Source organism: Myzus persicae, unplaced genomic scaffold, assembly GCF_001856785.1.
Source record: "Myzus persicae strain clone G006 unplaced genomic scaffold, MPER_G0061.0, whole genome shotgun sequence".
In the NCBI taxonomy this organism is placed as follows: Eukaryota; Metazoa; Arthropoda; class Insecta; order Hemiptera; family Aphididae; genus Myzus; species Myzus persicae.
Window position 1 is genome coordinate 1 of NW_019104197.1, and position 21,306 is coordinate 21,306.

General features: G+C 29.0%; 1 protein-coding gene across 2 annotated transcripts; it reads right to left on the minus strand.

Annotated features, from left to right (window-relative positions):
• Nucleotides 1–3,752: 3,752 nt before the first annotated feature.
• On the minus strand, nt 3,753–21,284 carry LOC111039843 (monocarboxylate transporter 14-like). Of its 2 annotated transcripts, none has more exons than XM_022323490.1 (8): nt 20,700–21,284; nt 6,200–7,873; nt 5,848–6,089; nt 5,647–5,764; nt 5,349–5,576; nt 5,006–5,288; nt 4,733–4,919; nt 3,753–3,964 (listed from the first exon to the last, which is right to left on the minus strand). In XM_022323490.1, exons 2-8 carry the CDS (start codon nt 7,655–7,657, stop codon nt 3,895–3,897), a joined length of 2,586 nt encoding a protein of 861 aa, XP_022179182.1. In that variant the 5' UTR covers nt 7,658–7,873; nt 20,700–21,284; the 3' UTR covers nt 3,753–3,894. The 2 variants fall into 2 exon arrangements, with proteins under 2 accessions (XP_022179182.1, XP_022179183.1); XM_022323491.1 differs by lacking the exon at nt 20,700–21,284 and adding an exon at nt 10,439–10,555.
• Between the last annotated feature and the right edge of the window lie 22 nt (nt 21,285–21,306).

The following is a 21,306-nucleotide window of genomic DNA, read 5'->3' on the forward strand; positions in this document are numbered from 1 at the left end:
AAAAAAAAAAATCTTAAGTTGTTTTCTGGGAAAATTGAAAATGTGTAAAGGCTGCATTCCTCATTGAATAAAACGTTGGTATATTTAAGTTTTTACATTTTTGTGATGACGAGAAATGGCAAGGGCCGGGTCAAAATATAGATTTCCCGGGCCAAAATGTTGCCCCAGTCCGCCCCTGCATACAACTATTGAACTATATAATCATGTTTGTAAATTGTAGATATTATCACGCTATTTGCCCTTCGTTAACAGATGTTAACATTATTAACTTCAATAAATATTCCCAATGTTTTAACATAGATATATTGTTATGTTTTTCGGCTAGGTACAACTTTTTTTTCTAACCAATTTTCGTAACATTTGCTCATTAGCTATAGCAACACAAAATCATGAGCTTTGCAATATTATATGGTGCTCGCCGCTCGGATCCGATGAAATGAAACTTCTTTACAAAGGGTATGAAAAAAAGGTTCATTGCAGTCAAATACCTATTAAGTTTGTAAGCAAAAAATTAAAAAATTAAATTTTCAATTGAAATTAATTTATTGTTATTAAATAAAGATAATACAAATTGATTATTATTTATTAGTAGGTAATAAATTATTACCATATAAACCTTATGGTCCAAATAAAAGACCGGATTTTGCCAGCCGGCGCCTGTCATCTGGTTTTTTCATACATTGAGTTAGATTGTGGGAAACATACAGCGACATTTTTCGGCAACTGGTCAATTCGCCCAATTCTAATGGTTAATTTAGCATCTACATAGGTATATAATATAACACACAATTTGTATCGTATTATTACTGTAATAATATTAGTTATTATTACACATATTAATGCTTAATGCTGACAAATTAGTAGTACGTCTCTTTCTAGTACCTATATAACTATTTACCCTGTTAATTCACCCACTAATTAGTAGGTACACCCGTTTAATTTATGATATTATCCTAGCCGGTTATAAAATAATTAAAAATACAAAATACCTTAACAGGCATAGCCGCATAAGTAGTTGCTTCGACCATCTTTCATAGCCACAGAGCTCTTATAAGAATACCTTAGGGCTTAGACGGCGGGTAGATGAATGGCTTTTTTATAGGTAGAAGTAGAAATAAATAAGTTTTCAGAGTTTTTGACGCATAAAAAGAATTTTCGAATGAATACTCTACCAGGTTTTTATTTAGATTTTACAAACCTATTAATATTATTATGTAGGTAGTAATCCTACTATTATTATTATTCTGTATGAATTAAAAAATATTCAAACGCAATGCCGAAAAGTGAAAACAGAATGTCTGAATAATATTTGAATCATACATTTTGTGGCCTTATGGGTTTAATTCTAAGTACCCTGTTACGAGAGATTATCAATGAAACCCAATACCCAAAACATATCTATACAAAACACTCAATTGTGTTAAATAACATGATAACAAAATAAAAATAATAATAAATAATAGTCATTACAATAAGTAGATTATTGAACCGTAGCCTAATTAGAGAGAACATTTTACATCAGAAGAAATTAATATATATAGCAGTGGAGCAGGGGCGCATCCACAATTTTTTTTTTTTTTTGGGGGGGGGGGGGGGGGGCTAAATTCAAAATTTTTTAATATTAATAGGTAGTATTTATTTTGAAATATGTACAGAAATCTTAAAGCTTGTTTACAATCTTATAATGTTGAGACGCCTTGGTCCTTTTTTTCCCCATTATTGAGAGTACTTCTGAAGTTTGAACATCGATTTCTCTGTGAATATGAAGCATAGCGGTTTGAGATAAACTAAATTGTATCGATAAAAATGTATAATCTAGACGTTTCCGGTATCCTACACAGTACACAGTTTCAACTAACGACGTCGCGACGATAATAATAAACAAGAGAGGTCTCTTCCGGGGCCCGGAATGACAGGTATAAATATAATATAATATTAAGACATTATGTTATACCCAATGTTTAAATTTCGATAGTTGATATTTTTTTTTATAATAATTTAAAGTCAAATGTCAATTGTCAATAAACCTAATAAAATATGTTTTGGGGCTAGCCATTTGGGGGGGGGGCTAAAGCCCGTTAGCCACCCCCTTGGGTGCGCCCTTGCAGTGGAGTAATCAGGGGTGGGGGACTATGCCCCCTCCGAAATTTTAAGAAAATTAAAAAAATATTTCTATGTTCTATGAAAGTTACTGCAATATCAAATTTGTACAGCCATGTAGGAACCAAAGCTTAAAATAAAGCCTCGACATGACCACACCAGTGGTCTAGGGTTGAATCTACGTCTAACTTAGGGAAGACCCTAGTTAAAACAACTATGTGAAAACACATTATCATATCAAAGGAAAATCCTGGCCGCTCTACTGATTTATAGTGTTGTATACTTGTATAAGTACAAAAGCGGTACAATAAGTCAACTTTGATTAATAGTTTGACTTAAGTGATTATTTTATAAATATAAGTAACTTAATTTCATAAAAGTATCTTTCATTTAAAAATTGATCCTACTTCCCTACTAGTCCTGGATGTATTCTGCATGTTGAATTATAAAATGCTATACCTAGTAACACAGGCTTAACTATGATTCAACAATGAACATAATACATGAATGAATATTGTTTATTAAGTGTTTTTCAAGAATAGTAGACAGCAGTTGCCAGAGAAAATTTAAAATTCAAACTAGATAGCCTACAAAAGGAACTTTACAAACAATAATACCACAACAAGACAATAATCAAAGGATAACAAAGTGAAAAAAAATATGTAAATAATAAAATGTAATTCAATTAGAAACACAGTTAAAGAATTTTAACATAAACAAAATGATTAACAATTTGTAAACAAATAATAATTTTATTATATAATAATAAATAAAAAGAACTATATCAGTCATAGTTTTGAGTGAACAATCATATTCAATTGAACTAATAGTTATAAAATTTTTTTATTTATTTTACTTTGCTTCTAAAAAAAAATGCTTAATGCCATTAAAATCACAATCATAAATCTAAATAGCAGTCTTTAAAAAAATGATTTTGTAGTATAACTCATACACTCCTTGTATTTTTACTGTACTTGTAATATTCAGAAAAACTGTAATTGCATATTATGTGAAAATTATAAATCAAAATTTCAAATATATGTATGTTATTTTTATTTATTTATTGACATAAATAATATTATATGAATGTAGGTATTAAGTATATCAGATTATCATAATAAACAAATATGATTACAAGTAACATCAATTTTACAAATAGAAATTATTGCGTAACCGGAAATGAATAATAAAATTGTTTTAATAACTGAGCAAATTCATTATTATATTATAATACGAGATAATAAATTTGCAAGTAGTCTATAAAAAAGCAATAAAGTAGTGGCCAAAGACTTTGTTCGTAGAGTATACAACAACACTGTTATAAAAATCAAAATGCTGAAGATATGATTATAACAGTAAATACTTATAAGATGACACGTATACATTGAATACTATTTAATAATTCTAAAACTATAAGCTTCTGTGCTTTTCAGATAAATAATTTAATACTCATAAGAAGATGTATACTTTTGGATGATAACTATTATACCTATAGTCAATTAAAAATTTTAATTAGACATTTAGAATTGCAAATTGAAAACCACTTACTAGATTTCATTATTATTAAATATTTGTTTCAAAATTAAAATTAATTAAAATTGTTTTTTTTTATGAATAAACAATTAGAAAAGGCAAAAAATAGGAGTATTGAATAATAAATAATAATATGTTGTGTATGACACTGTAATGACAAATAAAAGGTTCATACATTTAAAACATGAGGAGTCAAATCCAATTGGAATATAAACGCATCATTATAGAGATTTTAACTTGTTAATAAGTAATAGTCAGTATTTAGACACTTGTTGCCAAACTTGAACGTCTTTTAGGTGTAAATATCACATTGTCTTCAACTGCTGCACATCTAAATTATAAAAAAAATAAAAATTTATAAAAAATACACACATTTTTACATTAAAAACCATAAAACTAAAAATACAGATTGTTAAGACATACCTAACAATTTACTGAAATTTATAAATTTAAGAGGACACTACATAGACATTTGATGTCTTCATCTTATAAGTAAATAGCATAGTAAATTTTAGACCACGTTTAGCTCTACAATTTTAAAATTAGAGTGAATTTACTTATTATAAAATGTAAAGGTAAGATTTTTATCAAGGGCATCGCACGGGCTTCTTATTATATTTTAATTTTAAAGCGATTCATAAGTATTTAAAGTTGAAAATGTGCATCTTAAATTTGCTATGTTATCCACTTGTAAGATAGAAACAACAAACATTGGAATAGCGTTCTTTTAGAGAGAGTTTAATCTTGTTAAAAAAAATAGAAACTTCTACAAATATAATAATGGAAGATTATTATATTAGGTTTGTTTTTTGGTGAGAATTTCTCATTAAAAGTATTTGAATGGTATAAAAAAATATATTAGTATCTGAAAATATATTCTATAAGTATACAAAAAATTCTTAAAAATCAAAATTTGAATAAATGTATTATTAAAGGATAAAATGAGCGTGAACACTATTGGCAAACCATCAATTTGGCTCTAATTTTTATCACATTAAAGTGTATTGTTATGAAAGATTATTATATTTAAGTAGGGAATGCTATGGATAGTCCTATTTATGATGATCCTACAAAATGTTATTTATATGTAAAAAATTACTTTTTGCAACTTGAGGCTATGCTCATTATCTTATTTTTGTGATTTTTCAATAATGTTTGCTTCCTTCTATACCGTGCCATTTTTTTTATTATTGGATGAACAAATAATAATAACCCTGACAATGCAATGAATACTCCTGCTAGATAAAAAGATAAGTCATAACTTTCTGTTATATCATATAGACCACCTACAACAACAAAATATATACATATTTAATTATTTATATTTTACATTATAATATATTAAAGAAAACATTATTTATATTGAACTAACCAGCTAAAGGGGGTCCAATCAAATTAGCGATTCCTTGTACCAATAACAGAACACCATAAGCATTGGTGAATCGTTCTAAGGAGATGATTTCAACTAATATGATTGAGGTGAATGAATAGTTTGCGGAAATAAATAGGCCAAAGAATCCAGATAAAATACCCAAACTTAAATAACTTCCAAACATTGGAACTAATGCAATAACAAGACCACAGAGTACCATTGAAACTGCATACACCATGTTGGCATTAACCCAAGCTTTATCACCAGCCCATCCTAACAATATCTAAGACAAAAAAATTATTTTAATAAAATGGGTTTAAGTTGTATTAGTAATTGAATTTACCTCTCCAAACATATTAAGTATTCCAATCAAGCTGATTAGGTATGATGCATCTTCATCGGTGTGTCCTTTTTTTATAGCCAAGTCAGCAATGTAAACATACGGTACATCATACCATGTATACAGGAGGAAATTTGATATAGCAAACAATAGGAAGGGCATGTTTTTGAAGTGTGAAAAATCCATCATATCAAGTAGTAGATACCACAATTCCCAAAGTCCAGCCGACCACTATTAATCACATTTAATAAAAAATTATGAAGTCAACATTATAAGTTAAAGAATTATTTGTTATAAGTACTTCGTGTTTTTCTTTAGCGATTGTTGTCATTGAGTTGCGGTAAATATTTGGACAAGACGATGCTCTTAGTCTATATCTGTTTATATTGAGCATAGCACCTCTATATGTTAATGAATGTCTGCAATAAAAATATAAAATAGTTTAGGTTGTTAACAAAATCAATCATGGATGGTTAATAATGATAAATTAAAAACAACATACCTATGAATCTTAATATCTTGAAGATAAGCAGTTTGAAGACGTTTAGCTTGTGGGTTATCTTTTTTTATCCACCAATCGTAATCGCCGTTTTTTAAAATAATATTAGTACCATTATTTATTTTCATTATACCAACTTGATTACATTTACCACCGGCAGCATCCATTTTATTTCCTTGATCTAATAACTTTTGAATACCGAGAATTTGATTGATGTGTAAACCTTGTGTCGGTGACATATTACCCTAAAAACAAGTATATCATCACGAAGTGATTCTTGAACTAATCAAAAATACAATAGCTCATCCAGAGATATAATATTCTGACAAAATTAAAAGCTAACAAAGTTGCTTACCGATTCGTTGATGCGTCCGCTGTCGCTGAAACTCTTGGAGGGTATCAGCAGGCTCGGGTAGTTTTGGACAAGCACGGAGTAGAGTTGCTTTTTCTGCGTGAGCGCCTCGAGCACCTCCAGCGGGACGTGCTCGTGGTTATTGACAAACGTGGGCAAGTCGACCAGAGAATTGCATAGCCGCTGGTCTTTGGAGGCGCAGTCTAACAGACCGCCCCTGCCGACCGATTGCGCCGCCATACCACCGCCTCCATCTTCCTCTTGGAGGAACGACACGACGGCACCGCCACCAGGATGAGTTAGTTCCGACGCCTCGTCCTTGCCAGCACCGCAACCGGAAGTTGGAGATGACGGCAGCTGCGTGTGTTGGGAATGCCGGTCATAGCTGGCGGTGGACTTGAGCCGTCGCTTCTGAAGCCGAGCGTTCTTCTTGCGCTTCCACTCATTCTGGGCGCGCTCCTTGGTCCACGGCAGGTCACGCATCAGCATGCCAAATACGCAAAGATTGAGGAACAAACCGGCCAGGATGAGCGTGCAACCGCGCCATCCGTAGTAGCTGAGTAGCTCGTGGTTGAGCGGCGCGAAGATGAACGTGCCTATGCCGCTTCCGCACACGGACAGCCCGGTGGCCATGGACCGTTTCTTGTCAAAGTAGTAGGCGACGATGACGACGGCGGCCACGTAGCACAGCGACAGCCCGAATCCAGATATAAGCCCGAACGTTATGAACAGCGTGAACAACGAGTCGGCGAACGCGGATATGACGAACCCGGTGGACGCGATTATCGCTCCGATGACCGTTACTTTCTGGCATCCGTACCGGTCGGTCAGGAAGCTGGCTATGGGCCCGGACAGCAGTGGCACGGCCATGAACAGCGATCCGATCCAGGCCGTCTTGCTCTTGCCCTCCTCGAAGTACTTCTCGAACTCGATGAATATGACGCCGAACGAGAACGTCACGCCGTCCGCGATCATGTTCACCATGAACGAAGCGAACACGACCACCCAACCCCAGCCGCCGTCCGGGGCCTGATTGTGCATGTCCGACGACGATGCTGACGATGACGACTCGTCCGAATCAGTGGCAGTGGTCGTCGGCGTGTACGAAGCGTACGAATCGTGTACGCGGTGTTTGGAACAACCGCCTCCGCCGCAGCTGCTGTCGTCGTCCGTAGGTACGTCATTCTTATAGAACGTAACGTGGTTCTTACTCTCTACGGTTATCTTATTTTTACTCTTATCGTTACTACAATTGCTACTCCTATTACTGTTATTGTCGCCGCTGTCCCGCGACCCGGACGGTTTGTAACGACGCTTGTTGTCGTCCGACTGCTCGCCATCATTATACTTAACGCGTCTAAAGAGATCACTGGTTTCTTCTGGGATGCAACCGTTCGCGTTTTTCAATGCGATGTGCTCGGCTTCCGTTTGCTCGGCCGCGTCGTCGACATTGTCCGCCATTCCGTCAACTCGCGTTGTTTACTTCTGCGCTTTCTCGCCCCGATTCTCCTCATGCGGCTACTTCTCGGCGATGCGTTATTGACGGCCAGACGACGATCACCGTCGCAGCGGTGATTGTGGTCGTGATCTTTCAAGGGTCTGTATGCGAACGTGGTTTCCATGCGGTTTAATTTTTGGAAATTGCAAGGCTTCTAAGTAACTGTCTTTTCCAGACACCTGTAACAGAATTGCATACATATAAAATACAAACACATTATGATCGCATTTTTCATTAATTTTATTGTGCACGGTCGGCCTCTCAATCTAAATTGTCTACCGCAACAATATTCTTCCCTAACTATTGCTATCAAGTAGGTGTGCATATTTCCTGTTCTCTGCAAAAAGTGGTTGAGATTAAGTACCCAAAAATAAATATTATACGCAGGGTGTAGTGTGTAAATCCTTGTCAACAAATAAACTTTTAAATATGATTTTGGAAAATTGTTTGACGGGTATACTGTAATATTAAAAACCAAAGATACCCTTATATCCCCATTGTGTCCATCCGTTAGTTACCAGTACATAGATAAGTTTCATTAGGTTTATTTATTCATTATTGATCGTTACACTTTATATAGTTACGATTGTTTGTCCTAATATATTTAATTACGATTGTTGATTTTAAGTAATTATTTATTGTATAGGGTATTTAATATAGATTCAAAATATTACGGTTACTAAATTCATAATAAACTGTATTTGGAATTATAGTCTATTGCCTTGTATTAAAATACATTTAGAACGCTAAAACGCTGTATACTGGCAGATCAAGCTTTCCTTAACTTTAAATATAGAATAGAAAATGTATAGGTAATTTGTGTAATTGTTTAGATCAATTAAGTAATTTTAAATCGGTATGTGGGTTCTATAAAGTTTAGACAGGAGGCGGGTAGATGGCTGTCAAGTCTAATTAGAAGACGGGTGGGATATAGACGAGAACAATTACAATTTACAGTGATGCGACTGAAACACATACCACACATTGTACTATTCAAGTATAGGTAAAAAAAAATGTTGATTAAAAGTCAAAGCCATCAATGAGCTAATAAAAATATAAATACAAATAGTTTGACCTAAGTGAAAAATAAATGTTAATTTCCATTCGTTATAAACAGTCAACCAATCTTAATTGACACATCATATTGTTTTGAATATTTTTCAATATACTATGAAGTACAACTTATTATTGAAAATTACTATAAAGACGCCAAGTGTAGATGAACTCAAAACCGATGACTTAGCTATTTGTGAACCAATGGCATACACTGCAGGGGTGGTAGTGGGTTATACACGTATACCTCCTCCACCAAAAAAAATCTGGATACACGCCACAGTCAAGAACAAGTTAGTTTTAAAAACTACTAAAAAAAATTACTAATATAGTAATATGTACCTAACAATTTCTAACATGACATTCAAAAGTAGCTACTTAATATGTATTTATTAACCTATTTGTATTAATACGACAAAAATAAATGTTTAAAATTGTTTTCATTTGTGTTCTCTATAATACCTCGAATAATACTAAATAGTAAATCAATTTATATTAAGCCTTTTAACTAATTAAAAAAAATATGAGAATATGAAACCGATTATGATGAATGATGATTTGACAGTTAATAAACTGAATCAATAATACTGCGAGGATTCGAATAATAAACATGGTTTTTTTTATTAAGAAATATTAACAATTAATTTAAAATTTGTACCTCCATAATATAATTTATACAGTACAATAATCAAATGTTATATAATGCAAAAATGTGATTCAGTGTTGGAAGTTGTCTATTGGCGAACAACCATAGGGTTAATTTTAGGGGAGTGTACAGCCGTATAGGTCGTACCAGTTCCTTTTCAGGCAATCAAGAGTATTATAATTTATAGCTACCTATATATTTATAATCTATATGTAACCCACCAGAAATTTGATCGAGGAGAGACTATTAATATGGGAATTCAAGTGATTGCTAAACGTGACATTTAAAATAGTGAGTTACATATTCTATAAAGAACACATCGTTTCCCTTTATTATTGTATAAGAATATGTGTTTATTTTATGTCAACTACGTTAAAAACTTGGCAATGTTTTTGCAAAAAAATATATTGAAAATTATGTACAACTTTGATGTTTTGCCAAATTTGATGGGTGAACACTGAATAGATATGCCAATCTTCTATGAAAATTTGCACAATATATTTATGAACATTGTCAGTAAATAATAAATTATTTTTAGACCAATGAATATGTCAAACCAGGTGTATTTGTAATTTGGAACATGTTCCGATCTTGTACAAATATAAAATATTACATAATTATAAATAATTAAAATTCAAACAACGCTCGAAAAATTTGATTAATAAAATAATCGATTATTCGAAGTGTTTTTAAAAAAAATTTAAATTGAATAAAGAATACTTAAATTATATTGTTAATTATTGCTCATATAGTCTTGTTTGAATTAATTAGATGTGCTGTTTAAATGCACAACACGCATTATTAGAATTAATGATACAACCTCAACATACCTAAAATTATGCCTATAGAGAGGCATAAGTAGAGGCAAAGACAAATGCTCAATCAGCGTTTACCAAAACAGAGGCGGTATATTATTGTTTTAAACTTTGCAAGCATACAATTATTTTTAAGCAATACCTATAATGATTTTATGACGATTTAAGTGTAGTTTATTATGTACTTTCAAACAACACAGATGTTTTATTAAATAAGTCAATAGTCATACTTAATGGATGGATCCATGTCGTGTCGAACACAATAATATTATACCATAAAAATAAAACAAACGTGAGCACAAAAAAAACTTTGAATTGTTAACACTATTATACTAATGAATAATGATATAACATATTATATTATAAAAGGTATAGTAATGGTAGCTAATATAGAAATACTTCTTCCAATTTTAATCATTAGTAGCATTGTATTCAACTCAAAAATTAAACAAGTTTAATATAATCTACAATAGGTTAACTGAAACAATTATAATTAAGTCGCCGAGTAAATTCTTGTTAAACAGTGGACTACAAGTATTAGTATAGCAGACCATTCGTATAACTGTATACAGTACTAAGATCATATTAATAATATTTAAAATGATAGCAGTTATCGCAGAGCAATCACATTTCGTGTTAAGGAAACGAAAAAAAAATTGTCTACCTCTACCTCTATTTAAACGTGTAACAAGGAATATTACCTTTGCAACGAAATAATTCACAATCATATAAATTAACATTATACCAATTTACCATTATCTAGTTCGATGTTCATAGAAACTAATGAGAATATTATTATAATAAATTGTGAAATATCTTGATATATTATTTTGATAAGCAATTAGAGATCGATAGGAATATTTAAGCATAAATAACAAATATTAACAAAATATCTACAACACAATGAGTTTATTAAACTTTAATAGAGTTTTAATTTGAAATAGTTTAAATATTAAGCTCAAATGATTGACAATATTGTTAAAACCGAGAGGATCATAATATATTCACCAGTCATAAAATATATAATATACATACATATGGCATACTATATATATTTTTACTTGTTTATAAATTAGATTCGTCATAATAAAGGAGTAAAGGACAAAATACAGAGATAAAGAAAGACGGAAACTCGACTATCGTGTGACGGTGATGTACTGTCAATCTACAATATTAAATAATAATGATAAATCATCTCATTAAAAAAAAAAAAGAAATAGTGAGCGTAACTTGGTTAAAGCAGTGCTTGAGAGATATATCTTCTAAATTTGTCAAGGTCAACGGTTATTTTTGATACATAGATAAACAATACAGAGAAAATGTCCAAGAATCTAAAATGATAATCCATAATTTGTTTGTATATTACTATCAACTGATTTTTTAAAAATAAATAAACAAAAGCTCATTACTTCATTATATAATATGTGTAACAAACAACTATTTTTTTTTTAACAAGGAACAACTTATTAGTATAAAGACAATAAACTATTAAGTATTATAGACGATAACCGTAGATTTATGACAACGCAAAAAAAAAATATGACGTATTACCTAAGTCATGTACCTAGTATTCTCAAACAAAAATATGTACTTTGACCAGTACAAGTGGCATACCTCTTCGGGGTCAATATGAACTTTGATTAAGATTATTATATTGATATAAATTAACAATAAGTTAACAATCCATTAATATAATTTCCTTTTTTTCTGGACAGGCCAATTGGAATGGTGAATGATAAAAACAAAATGTTTTAAATAATAACAATTTACAATCGGTTATTTAGTTTTATTTGAACAATTTATCAAAGGGAGTAAATTAAGTTTAAATAATGTGTTATTAATATATTTTACCCTCTTATGATTATTGGTGTAACATAATAAATTATGTATATTGTATTAAATAAGTCATCTAAATATTATACATTATCATCATGGTATCATAATATTCTAATTAGATGTTTATGTAATCCTCACCATATAATATAATTTAGATGACCTGTATATTGATTTATTAAGAATTGTATACGTGATTATAATTTCTTGGAGTTTGATAAAAAAAAGTATTAAATATATTATAATATATAAAGAGATATACTAAGAAATGTAATACGTTTATCAAATTTTACTAGTTATATTATGTAAATTATTGTAAATATGAGTATTATAAAATTCATCATTTTGGTAGTAAATACAAAACTAAATATTAGTTAATCATCTAAAATGTGAATATTTAAGCTGAAAAAGTACTATAGTAACTAGGGATTAGGATAGAAGACTTCTACTATTTGCGATATGAATACTTGTATTACGCAACTGTTAAACGGACAGATTGAAACAAATCTGTTTCATGTTATCATGACAAAGCCAAATTTAAATTTTAAGTTGCATAATATTTTTTTATAATATTTTTTTGAAAGTTTAATTCTTTTCTTTTTTTTAATAAGTATTTAAAAACGATAATATCAGTTATTATATAATTTTAACCTCCTCACATTGACACAGTTATACACACTTCTCAAATCTCATCACCGATACAGTGATCGCAATATGTAGCCAGCGTGGGCCTTTGTTCAATTAGGATTTATTTGAAGACACTTTCTTGTCAATAGTATACAAATCTCAATATCGTTCCCCTTTCCAGAAATTACAACAAAATCGCATCGTTTTTATGGAAATTGCAAATATTTTATACAGGTAGTCTCAGTTATGCCGTGTCTTATTTATTCATTTTGTGCTTTTTAGGGCTAAATATATAACCATCCGCCCTACTAATAACGTACTTCTTAAGAATTGATTAATTGTGAATTCTGGTAGCATATTATGGTATGATATTATGCATCATTATTCATTAATCATTATCAATTATGTTTAATTCGTTTTAAAATTAACAGAAATCGTATGTTACCTACGTAATACGTATTATCTGCTTATCATTAATCTACTATTTTTATAATTGTTGGAATCAAATCTAACCAAATAAAAGATTTTTTAAATAATGTCGCACGGTTAACACGTATTAAATAACAGCGATACAATAAAAATAATAAATGCTATTATATTTTAAACTAAATTGATTGTTTAAGATAAACAATGATAAGAAAACACATTTTAAATTATCAATGTAATTATATAGTATAATAATATAGACGTAGGTATTGTATACAAGACGTGGTATAAGTGTAAGCTTATAATATATTATATTATATATATTATTACTTTTATTGACACCTATTAAAACTACTATCATAGTATTACTATTAGCTGTTTATACCTAGACAGCCAACACCCATGCATTGATTAGTAGTCTATAAATATGTGTTGGATTTTAAATAGTATAATGGATTTCAATTGTGCTATGCTAGTTTTCCAATTATGCATTTACTTATCTATACAGCATATACAGGTATATTTAATCTATTTGTAAAATGCAAATACTGTAATCGAGAGCACAATACATTCTTATAAAAGTAAATTGAATACACTTTTGTCCTTCGGTTATACAATATTATTTATATTTTATACACATTTAAAACTGTTGACCTTTCTTTAAGAATTTTGAATAGGCAAATGTTTAAGTAACAACATGAAATATAGTTTGAATAGTGCGCTGTAACTTTATACTTGATGTTTTTTGTTGTTGCCGAGAAAAAAAATCAATCATTTAAGCAGAGAAATAGCATGCAATGCATACAAATTGTAGATTATTATCAATTAAATGTCGATGGATTATTAAATCCCTTGGGAAATTAATAAAATGAATTGATATTTTTTTATTAATATTTAATTTGAATTTATTTAGGAAAGATTAATTTTGCCTAACAAAATATTATTACAAAACTACAGATGCTTTAGTTGTTAATACCTTAGCTATTGAAAATAATATTTACTTACATAAATTAATCAAACATGAATTTGTATTCATTTTATTAAGTTACTATTTAAATTAAATATTTTATAACTGTTGGTTTGAGATGATAATTAGATAAGGTAATAGCTACTAAAAAGATATTAATTTTCAAAATGTTTTGTTTTGTAAATCAAAAATTTTTAAAATTATTTATTTTTAAAGTGTCAAAAAAAAATAGGTATAACTAATTGAATTTAATTTAAAAAAGGATTTTTTATTAATTACAGGCACTAACAATTAAATATTAAGATAATCTAAAAAAGTTTTTTAATTCTAAAAAAAGAAAAGAATTTATTTTGTGTATTATCATTTGGAAAATCTTATAAGTACGTGTTATATCTTATAATAAAATCATTCAATCATACGTGTTGTATCATTCGTTCATATTATGTAATACTCTTTGCCAATTAGTCACACGAAAATGTAATAATGTTTTTTTTAGAAAAGTTTTATGGTATATCTAAATAAATTCAAAAGAAGAAAATGTACAAAATGTTTGACAATAAGTAAATTTGATAATGACATGAAATGTGAACATGGTGAGGAATGTGGAAATCGGTAATCTATTGGCAAATTATAAAAACTTATCTTGTGAAGATTTATATGATAACTACTTACAGCGAAGTTTATGTCGTCAATGATGCATACTCAAAGTGATGCTCAAAAATCGAGTTTACTAGTTGTTAGTTTTTACTACAAGGACATAATTATTATTCTAGTAGTTTATCTTAATCATAATTATATGTGTAGTGTAATGCGTCTTCGAACTTCAAAATCTTGGTTAAAAACTAACTAGCAAAGAATAGCCTAATGAATATTACTTTAAAGAAACGTTACACCCGCATGTGTTGCCTCCATCTTATAAATGTACAACATAGCAAAAACTGTTTAGCGCGGGCCAACTATACTGTTTATACTCTCTGTATTTATAGTAAAATAACCAAAATTCCACAACGCATAGTGAAGAACTTCATCTGTGTCGTAGCGTTTTTATTATTTGGATAACATAATAATTTACAATTAATGATATCAGTTTAAGAACATAAGGTTCTTTTTTCATTAAATTATGAAAAATGATTAGTTAGTGCTATCAAAATAATAAAAACGGTACGGCACAGATAAAGATTTTGCCTATGCGCTGTGGAATTTCGGTGATTCCGCTAAAAGTACACATGGTTGTCAAAACAGTTTTTGCCATGTTGTAAATTTATTTTCCAAGATGGAGACAACACATGAGGGTGCAGCGTCACTGTAGAGGACTGTAAGTTCTGGATAAACATAACCAACTCAACCATCCGAGTGAAATTAATTCAGTATAAGCCTTAAGAGTTGAGGCTAATATACTAATCACTAAACGATACTTAGTATACATGTTTAATATCAGTGACGTGTAACATAGGGTTAACATTACTCAGGCAACACCTTAAATATATGTGAGTGGATATTGATAGAAAAAAAATAGTACATTTTAAATTTCGGTATAACAGTATAATGAGGGATAGGTCACCTAAAATTATTTTAGCAACACTTATTCTTTTATGATACACGCCACTGTTAAATATCATGACACAAGTAATTAATGTATCTATCCACCAGACACTGACAATCGACACAAATATTATTATAAAGACAGTTTTGGGCCTAACTAATCTCAAAATGCAACGACACATTTTCCAGAGCTTTTGACTACCTTAATGAGATAATATTATTTATAGTACGACAGTACTTTAATATGTTATTGTATGTTATCGCATGATGATAAAAACATTTAACACTGAATGAATTTCTGAAAATTCCTATTTCCCATATTATTTTACAAATACGATAGGATAAAGCATAAGCATAGATAATATATAATTAATAAAAAAAGATTATATATCATATTAGAGTATAATTAAGCAAGGCAATTAAGCACAATATTGTAGAACAAATACACGTTATCACCAAATAATAAACAAATAACAATTAAGTATTCTATATTATATATATACTCAATAAACAAATTTAGAAAGCTTAACAATTTTTGAGATTATTCTTTTGAGTATCCCAAACTATCAAGTACCAACATTTGTCGATTTAAACAGATTTCATAATTTGATTCATAATCAAGAAACATTTTCAAGTGTGGATTACTAATATCTAAATAATTCTTATAGAAAGCCCTACTCAGCGCAGTGATTCAGATTTCAGTTACAATTTATTTAATTATTTTTGATAATTAATTTCCGTCACATTAATACCTAACAGTTCTAATAACGCATTTTTATACAGTACAGTTTCGGAATATTTTCAAGTGCTACCTTCCATCTGGTCAATAATGACGTAATGTCCATTTTAGTGGTCTAATCAATTTTTCAAGTTCAAAACAACTGGGTAATGGTAGTTTAAAAGTTTCATGTCCACTTTTTATTTTATTTGCGCACGTAACCTAACGTAAAACTACGGGTATTAATGTATTATTGATTTTTTTCTGTTTGCAAACTTTGCGATTACGTAAAAATGTAATATAATTTTTCAATTTCCAAGAATGTATTTTATTATAAGTTAATTCCAAACAATACAATTTTAAAATAATATAATTTTGTTGAAAATAAAATTTTTTAGTGTGAAATGAAATATCATTCATGGACCAAGATCCAATATATTTGAGATTTTTTAAAAATAAAATCAAAAAATCCTCTCAAATTATCATACAAATTAAAATGTCCCTTTTTTGAGAAAATCTCTGTCATTATAACACGAGTTATACTATAAATAAGAATCCCGGACGAAAAGTCAGAAAATACAAAATATTCTATTAGGTACATTCTTGTTATAATTATATAATTAATATTTATTTAAAAAATGTAATATATATTTTTATAGGCACAATATAAATTATATTACTATTCCTAAAATTTACCCACAGTTAACAAATATTATAGCTCCATATAGAAGTTTAAAATAATAGCCAATACAAAAGTAAGTTCAAAAACATCTAAGAAAAAATATAAGCCGTTTGACTTTTACAAATATTACAAGCAGTTTTTGAAAGATAGCCAATACAAATTGATCATCGATCATACTACAATTATAATAATAAAAATTATGACTTTTATTTTGAAATAATAAGTACTCGAATAAGTATAAGGAATAATAATCAAATATAAAAATATTATATTAATTATTATTAATATAATTATAAATGAAAATCTGATAGAATATTGTGTATTATATTATATTAGGTATGTTATATTATTGAGCTTTTTGTTTGACAATAAAAATGTGCTGAATTTTTGTCTAACTTTTTCCAATTCAGACTTTTTGACCGATTGCCCACGAATAAGTATTCTGTCTATTCTGCTTATTTATTACAAAATTGTTATGCAAAAGTTTAAACAGTGAACTGTACTATTTTTTAGGCAAAGGATTGCGTCAAGAGTTTCAAGTATCTTTATTAATCAATTCCAAATGCTTCATATTGAAAGCTGAGGTTGAACTGAGACTATTATTTGAATTTTTCTATACCTAATTTTCTGCAGGGAAACAATTGAAGTGTTGAAAAAACTGAGAATTTTTAATTTTTATACGAATGCAATTTACATATTAAATCTCTAACAGCTCTTACCTTAAAATTGGTTTTAGCATGAGATGATTTATCATTGCTTCTCAACGTACAACACTATAGTTCATTAGTAAATAGTGTAGGTAGTGTACAATGTAATACGTAAACACTCCTTAATCCGGTTTAAAACTATATTAAAATAACTCCAACCATTGTATCAATAAATATAGATATTAAAGTACAGTAGGTACCTATATAGATTATAGAAATTAAAATACAATTTAAAATTCATACTACAGAATTATGTCTAAATATTAGTTGTATTTTTTAAAAAATTTATAAATTTCAATCTATATTAGGTAATAGAATAAGTAAATTTATATTTTGATTGGAGAAGAAAAAAAAAGACTCACAAGATCAGGGAAAATATTGATTAATATTACTCTACAAAATAGATGGACACAATGAACTACCATACTACATAGGTGTACCTACCTAATGAATAATAATAGCAACACGGTAAGTTATCTAAATATCCAAGTTCAAGTATAGTTTTTTTTTTTAATACAATTAAGTATGACACATAATTAGGTTAAAAAGGTCTCTGGACCATTTTATTTTCAGTCAACGGGCTTCATTGACTAGGTCTAGATAGGATTTTATTAATGACGTAATTGTTTAAGGAATTGTTTGTGGAGTTAAGATGCTTAATCTATTAAAATTAATTATTTAAGCACAACAATACAACATGTATGATATGGAAGTTAGATGGACCAGAACGGAATTTTTTTTATTTAACACACAACTTGAAGGTATTATTAGTTTGTTTAATCTTCTTTTACAAATTTTCTATTCACTATAATTTTCTACTAAGGACCTGTGAGAATTTAATAAAGATATGACCTCTCGGAAATATTGTAAGTATTCAATTTCCAATCTATAAAAGTGTGGATGTTGCATAATAAATAAATAATGAAATATAATATCTATACACAGAAATAGAAAAAATTCTATTTAGTAATAATATTATTGTATGTTTAAATAAGAAAATTGTATGTTTCATCTCTAATTACAATAAAGATTCTTCATAATATGGTGTCATACCTTTTTAGATAGAGTTTGGAAATTTAATAAGGTTAATAATAATCCATAAGACAATCTTTTATAATAAAATATAAACAAATAAAAACATTCCATAAATATTCCCTAATTGAAATTAGATATTTTCGAGAATATCTTGAACCTTATTGTACCACAGAATAAATCCTTGAATAAATTCTGTACTTTTATTGAATATTTTAATATCTAGAAGTAATTTTAATTCTATCACATAGGTTTTATGTAGGCTAATTACTTAAGAATTTGTCAATTATTAAAATTATTTAATATTGTAATATCACAGATTTGCTCAGTAAAACAACATTATTTAATATTTCATCATTGAAGAAAATATAATCTTAATTAGGTATGGTACCTACATTAGGTATTAAAAAGATACCATGTGTTGCTCAAATCTAAACTTATAATAAATAGTCAAATTTTTAAAAATTATATTCCATAATCTCTATCAAATAAATTTTTTTTAATTTACATTTTAATTTATATTACCTACATAATGATTAATATTATTAAAAAATAGTGTGAGTCTACCATTACAGCATTTATGGACTATGGTACCTAGTAAATTATCAAATTATTATTTATTTAAGTTTCAATTGCTTTTATCTGAGTTTTATTTTATTAAAAAATTAGATCTATTTCTACTTTAAGAGAATGCCTGTACACTATTTGTATTCTCTCTTAACCAAGCGCAGCATACTTAGCAAATTTACATTTGGCAGATCCAATTTTGTGTTGTTAGCTTTACTGATAAAATCGAATTAATGATCTAAAATAAAACCGTAAGAATATTATCAAAGGCCCCTAGGTTATTATCTAGCCTTATGGTGATATTTTAAATTCAAATTGATTTAATTGTATTTAAATATTGCAATTTTAAGATGCTCATAATTTGCTTTAAAATTAAAATATTTAATAGATCATTTTACTATAATGACATAAAATTGGATCTGCATTGATATGTTGGTCGTGGGTCAGGCTGTCAGAGGGAAAACAAAAGGTGTGCTGACGTCTTCTGAAAATGTTAAATTGTGTTATATTATTATTATAATTATTATTTATTACTAGGTACCTACCTAATATTGTAATACTTTTATAACATATATGAATCCAAGCTGACCAACGTATTCATTAGAAAGTTCTATTTAACTATTATAAAGTGTTTGATTTATTTAGATATATGATTTCTAACAGGTAGTTTATAATAATTGAATATCTATTATAAATTAATAATTACCTAAGCAGATTAAGACAATGTCAGAAAACAAAAAATTGTGGTTATCATGTAGACATGTAGTAAAAATATAGGCAATTGAAAAATAACTTAGAATAAGTGGAAACATACTACGCCTAATACTAAAGTATATATATGTAGGTTATACCATATTATGTAGGTACGATTGACTCCAATAATTAGGAAAACCATGATAGTGAAAAATATAACATAATAGTAACAAGAATGTAACATGTATGTATGTATGATATAAGGATATAAATAATATTAGAATACCAGATGACTGATAGAGACCGGAGTTAACACTTTATTATAATAATTTAATACTACTATAAGAAGTGCAGTCGCTTTAACCTAAGCATAATATAATACTTAATAGGTATAATAATAATATATAATATATAATACATAATAGGTAATTCATAAATGATATAATTTACCTGATAGGTAGGTAGGTATAACATAATATAATGTATTGCACAAAAATTATTTTTAGTTATAACAATAGTCAATAGTTTCCAATAATAAATATAACATACATAGGTAGTGTTGTTAACTTCCAATCGAACAACTCATTACATGTTTTTAATAGGTATTTAAAATGTACATCCTATTTCTATGTGGGTATTTATTGGATTCCTATAGAAGCGACCAATCGAAAAGGGATACGAGGAATGAATAGCTTACCTTTGCTAGAAACCACAGTCGTAGAACATTTTTGAATCTCGGACGCGTAGTGATCCGGACGCGAATTATTGATATGAATATTGTCCACTATTTTATTGCATTATAAATTGTAATATACTAATATATTATAGCAGGCAACTAAATTACTATTTACGCGTGACCGTGTCTTATAGACGATTGTATATATTTCAATGAACCAGGATTCAGAATAGTTATGCTATAACTATTTCGCCAGATATATATATATTATGTATAAAAAATAAATATATATATATTTATATTCGGGGGGTTAGCGAAAAACTAAAAAAAAAACAATAAGCGTTAGAAATCGTGTGACAGGGTGAAACAAGTGTGTACCGTAAAGTAACGTATTAATAACAAATAACAGTAAATGAGTAAAAATAATATGCGCGCGTACAATCGGCTATTGTGCAGATCGTTAAGTTTCGACGTTTCGACTGTTTGGAGTGGAGAAACGAAATTAATAGTTATAATCGAAACGACACAGTCTACACCGTACACGAAGCGTACGGCGCGGCGTTCTGCGGCAGTGCGGCGATTACAGCTGTTTGGCAGTTTGGCTCAGTGGGGCAAAAAACAGTTGCTC

Coding starts and splice junctions, on each gene's coding strand:
- LOC111039843 (XM_022323490.1), bottom strand. CDS start 7,657: ATGGCGGACAATGTCGACGACGCGGCCGAGCAAACGGAAGCCGAGCAC. Junction 6,090..6,199: donor GCGGACGCATCAACGAATCG/GTAAGCAACTTT, acceptor ACTTGTTTTTAG/GGTAATATGTCACCGACACA. Junction 5,289..5,348: donor TACTTAATATGTTTGGAGAG/GTAAATTCAATT, acceptor TTTTTGTCTTAG/ATATTGTTAGGATGGGCTGG.